At 40.0% G+C, this 5,634-nt stretch overlaps 1 protein-coding gene across 1 annotated transcript in view; it reads right to left on the reverse strand.

Annotated features, from left to right (window-relative positions):
- The window catches only part of LOC103725631 (guanylate-binding protein 1-like), a 19,784-nt gene that overhangs the window by 2,868 nt on the left and 11,282 nt on the right, over positions 1-5,634 (reverse strand). The window contains exons 7-10 of the mRNA XM_029558570.1: positions 3,752-3,945; positions 2,969-3,062; positions 1,711-1,904; positions 482-584 (exon numbers count right to left, since the gene is read on the reverse strand). Of these exons, the coding sequence (XP_029414430.1) occupies positions 482-584; positions 1,711-1,904; positions 2,969-3,062; positions 3,752-3,945 (585 nt within the window). The remainder of the gene's footprint in view (positions 1-481; positions 585-1,710; positions 1,905-2,968; positions 3,063-3,751; positions 3,946-5,634) is intronic.

A 5,634-nucleotide genomic window follows, 5' to 3' on the forward strand; every position in this document is an offset into this window, starting at 1 on the left:
CAGAAACATTATTCACTGACCTCTTAGTAGTTACACTCAGTTGGGCCTAAAGCCCTTGTTAATTTTCCATCTACTTTTCATATCATTTCTGACAACACAAATGAACTCTAAAATCAGGTCCTGGGTCTAGCAGTAGGGTGTGGATGGAGAAGATAAAGCTTTTGCTAAACAGATTATATAAGGTGTGATATCACACCGTCTGTGTTCTCTCTACAGGAAATGCACATGACTTCATACTTAGTGTGCACTTCACCATCATTAAAATCGCTAGCAGAACACACAACCATGAAAGAAGCGTTAGTAGGCGACTTTCCACTTTAATTTCATTTTTACAATGTTCATGGGCCAGTGTGTGTGCAAGCATGATGACCTCATGCTCAATGGAGTTGTTTACAGTGTGGAAAGTCAATCATTACACTTAACACTGGTGGGGGCTGTGGGGCAGGGAAACTTTGATGATGCATATTTAAGATTCTAATACATTTTATGTTCATTTCTCTGTTCTTCATCTCTTTGTCCTGAATTTCTTTCTCATATTTTCTTCTCTCTTCTGCTAGTTCCTCTTTGAAATACAGTTGCTGTTCCTAAAAAGGGAGACAAAATAATGACATGACATAGTGTCACATAAATTGTTGTGTAACTACAAACTAATTTGTACTTTAATTCTTTAACTTAATATCCCAATCAGATAAGGAGCTATCCAAGCTAGTCTCCTGTCTTAACTTCTATTATGTTACTTTGTCTTAAGGCTTTTGTGAAAGCTATGGGACACAGTTTGTCTCTTCACTGTCTTCAGAAGATGGTCACTGATGGAGTCCCTGAAATATTGTTGCAGAGTTCTCCTTTGGGATCCTTGATTCAAAAAGTAGCACAATAACTGTATGCAATAATCACATTTCTTTTCCCCCTACAACTTCCTCTTGTATAATGTGGATGGTCATCTCAGACAACTGCCAATGGGAGAATTTATCCATGATGCTAAGACGCAGGAGAATAGTTTGATCATGAAATTCAGTATAAGCCTGAAAAATTTTGGAGAGATTATTGAGGAAAGAAAATTGAGGCGATCAAGACTACAGTGTCCAGAGTGTACTTCTGGGTCAACACACGGAATCTTCAGATTTAGAATAAGCCCAGAGAAGAACAAGATAATAGCAGCAAGGACATTGATCCAGTGTCTTCGAGAAAACAGCTAGCCCTTCTACTCATCATGATGCCCACAGAGCTAACAACAGAGCTGGTAAGGTAAAGACAAAATCACTGCCAATTTTACTACACGGGAAATACACTCATCTTGTGCAATGTAATTTTTTCCTTGGAAAAAAGTAATAGTTTCTCTGTCATTAGTTGAGGATATAAATATGTAATATATAAAAATAATTTTGCACAGGGCCTCTGATTAATAGCTACTGTGTAAAGAATGACAATAATCCAGGCTCCATGGAGCATAGTGTTTGTTAAGCAGCCTTTAGCAACTGTAGATTTGTGGTGATAGAGACATGAAAGATATAAAACTGCAGTAAGTTTCCAGGACAGCTGGGGCTGCAGGGAGACCCTGTCTCAAAAAGACAAAAAACAAAACTAAAAACAAATAAAACTGTAGTATCTGGCTGAAATAGTCCTTTACCTGGACCAAGCATACTGATTTGTAGCCAGTGTCTTTTATCCCTGCCCATTGGATGAGAAAATTGGTATTACGTGGTGAATTACCTGAAGCTTAAGAGCCATGGCCCTGTCCTGTTCAGCCATCTGCTGAGCTCTGTCCTGCTCCATCTTTTCAATCAATTGTTGCACATGTTCCTGATAATTCCTGTCTTTATTTCCCAACATCAACTCATACTTCTCTTGCATTTCCTTCGACATCCTTGATATAGTCTCTGAATATTCAGCTTTCATATGATCCACTATGGAGGAAAGGGAAGGAAAAATATGTAGGATTGCAGGTTGTCTCCTCCCTGAGACCTATCTGTCGTGGTATTAATGGACGGATGGAGTTCTAAGGCACAAATTTACAAATTTTTTCTTTAAATGGACCTTACTGCTTCTGACATATTACATTACACTGAGACATGGGTTTTACTTGCTATTCTTGTTCTAAGGTGACCTGTATCTGAGGATAACCTCTAATTACTCACGGGCTCATTCATAGGGAGATGACTGAAGTTTCCTACATCTGCTTCTGTAGATGCCAGCTCTCCCTGAATTCAGTGTCCAAGTGCCAACTCATATGTCAGTTGTTAACTGTACCTCAACTGTACACTGAAACCATTGTGCTCTGACATTGGTGCCTTATAAGGGCATTTCTTTAAATGGAACCATACGTGGTCTATGGATCATTAGCACGAGCGATATTCAACTGTGACTAAAGAATTGACTAACTCTTCAGAACACACACATACCCTAAGTAAGAACATGGGGTTGAAGAATCTAACAGTATTGCATAGATGGAGGAGAAAAGTCTATTCTCAGAAGTTGGCTGATAGTTCCCTATCAAAATATGCATCTCAGTTACACAATTTATAGTATCTCCAGCAGAAAGTGTGGTTAATTTCAAATACAGGAACAAGTAAACGTCAAATGAATCATGAATAATACAGATAAGAATGAAATTTAAAACTTCACTTGGAAAGATGGTTTTGCAAGTGTTTCATTTTGCTAACTTATGGCTCAACAGGAGTACAAGTCTCCTGACTTCAAGTGTAGCACAGCAGCAGCTGAGAGATGTGCTACAGATACCATTAAACTTGTTCTCTGATGGGAGGGCATAACCAGGGAAACCCTTGTTCTGTGAATTAAATTTTCATTTGTTATTTTTCTGTATGTGTGTATGTGGTGGGGTGGGCAGTGTATGAACCCATCAGTTGAACTCGTCCCCAGGCTTCGCAGCAAGTGCTTTTACCCACTAAGTCATCTTACCAGCCCTGTTATAGGAATTTTTATGTTCTAGTAATCATGCAGAAGATAGTACTTGTTTCTTTGTGTCTCCTCTCCGCATTCCACATCTCTTCTTGAAGTTTTCTGCTCTCTTCTTGAAATCCTTCCTGGAGTAGTTGTTTCTGTTCCTAAGAGAAAAAAAGAGAATATTGACTTATAAAGAAAAAGTATAAAATTACAAAATTTATTACATGACTTTCAAATTAATTTATATTAAATTTCAATAATTCCTCAAGAGCCTTGACCTTTGCTTTTTATTTTGTCACCATGAGGCCAGAGGGTATGGCAAAAGACCATCAGATCCCCTGAAGCTGGAGTTACAGATGTTTGTGACCCTACTGGTGTAGGTTTTAGGGACTGAACCTGGGTCCTCTGTAAGAGTAGCCAGTGCTCTTAACCACTGAGCCATCTTTCCAGCCCCTTGGTGTCATTTTAAATGTGGAACATATGTTTTAAACTGGTATTGTTTTAATCTGAATATTTAAAAACTACAAATTGTTAAGCTTTAAATGACTTTTTTAAAAATAAAAGCAAGCCTGTAACAGACTTACACAATGCTTCTCTGTGAGGATCTATTGTTTGTGGATCTGTAGTTATTCAGAAAAATGAGTTTCACAGGACATTTTTTCTAAATGCAAATGACTTCCAATAACTAGAGATGCACCAGGGTTGCCACAGTAACCTTGAAGGGGCTGCTAGAAAATATGTGCTGGAAATTTTCTTATACAACATGATTCTCTAACCTCCACAGAGCAGTTTCAATTTCAAGTGATCTTCCTACCAATTCAGGACTCAGAAAGACAAGCCAACAGAATACCTGGAGTTTAAGAGCTAGTATCGTCTCTTGTTCTGCTTTTAACTGGGCCCTGTCATTCTCCATTTTCTCAGTCAACTGTTTCACATACTCCTGAAAACTCTTTTCTTTCTGTTCCATTAGTTTCTCATTCTCCTTTTGTGTTTCTTCTAACAATTTTGCAGCAGCCAGTGCAGATTCAGTTTTTTTACGTTCCACTGAGAAAGAGGAGGAAGAAGCGCTAAGTAGGTTTGCGGTGTGGACGCACTGAGTGTTCTTGTCCTCTACCAACTCATAGGATGAAGCCCTACTTACCATGCAATTATATTAGGTGGTGGGCCTTGCTGAGGTAATCAGATTTATATGGGATTATAAGAATGGAGCCCCCACTATGGGCTCAGCACTATTGTGAGAAGAAGAGACCAGACAGGTCTCTCCACCATGTGAAGATGCAGTGAGACGACAGCCAGGGTACAAGAGGCAGTGTTTTTGACCATCCTAGAATCCAGACTTTGGAATCCTGACCTTTAGAACTATGATAATTACATTAGTGCTATGTGTACCATCTGTCTATGGTATTCTGTTATAGCCATCAACACTGGAGGAGACAGTGGTGCATTCTTCCTCCTTATGCACTTTCTTATTGTCACTATTTGATGGAAAATTTCCTGGGGTCATTTTTCTCTTGGAGTGGCTGTACTATTAGTGACTTCATGCACACCAGCCAGGAAGGACCTCAGGAGTTACAACAAATTTTATGATTCCATAGATACCTTTTAATGTATTTTTTATTTTTATTGAATATTTGTTTATCTCACGCAGAAAATCATTTTTATACCCCCTTCCCCTTTGGCACCTTTCCATACCCCCCCGCCACTGGAGTTCATACCTTCTGACGTTTGTGTTAAGGCCTATCATTTAAAGTTACCGAACCCAGATGTCCTGCAGTACAAGTTCATCCACTGGGATCTAGTCAGTCTATCTAGAGTCCTTCCCTTTAAGAAGATCAGCTCATTCTCACTGAGCAGTAGTCAGCTACCAGTAATTCTTAGACTCAGATTGGGCCCTGCTATTCATTTCCATAGTTCTGTGCTGGGCTTTTTTTTTTGCTTAAGTTTGCACGGGTCTTGTGTACGCTGACATTGCTGCAGGTTTGCATGAGAAGACTCCTGGGAACCTGTAAGACTATGACCATATGGTCAAGCACCTCCTCCCTGGCTCTTGTCTCACTGAGCAGTAGTCAGCTACCAGTAATTCTTAGACTCAGATTGGGCCCTGCTATTCATTTCCATAGTTCTGTGCTGGGCTTTTTTTTTTGCTTAAGTTTGCACGGGTCTTGTGTACGCTGACATTGCTGCAGGTTTGCATGAGAAGACTCCTGGGAACCTGTAAGACTATGACCATATGGTCAAGCACCTCCTCCCTGGCTCTTACAATCATTCTGTCCCCTCTTCCACAATGGTCCCTGAGCCCTGGGTGGGCGGATTTTAATAGCAGGGTCCTGCCCAAGGACCCAAGCTCTGCAGACTCTTGTTCTCTGCAGTTTGGCCATTTGAGACTTTTTGCATTCCTGGCCTTCTGTCCCATGAGGGAGCTTCGTTGATGAGAATTAAATGATGCATTAGTGTTGTATTCATCCCCTGTTCTGTGTTCTATGAGCCTTAAGTGTGGAGGCTACAGCCTAGATGCACCACTTAGGCTTAGGCAATTCACAAACAATCTCTGTATATGACCAGTTGTGTCTCTTGAAAAAGAAGCTTCTCTGAAGCCACTATTTGATGAGCATTTACATGAGACACAAGTATGTTCACATCCTTTGCCCATTTGAGGAGAAAAAAACAAGAAAAACAAGCTTCTTAGATGGGTGGTGACTGGGATACTTGTCTATAGATTTAAGGACACATATT

Source organism: Nannospalax galili, unplaced genomic scaffold, assembly GCF_000622305.1.
Source record: "Nannospalax galili isolate Female #2095 unplaced genomic scaffold, S.galili_v1.0 scaffold1669, whole genome shotgun sequence".
Classification (NCBI taxonomy): Eukaryota; Metazoa; Chordata; class Mammalia; order Rodentia; family Spalacidae; genus Nannospalax; species Nannospalax galili.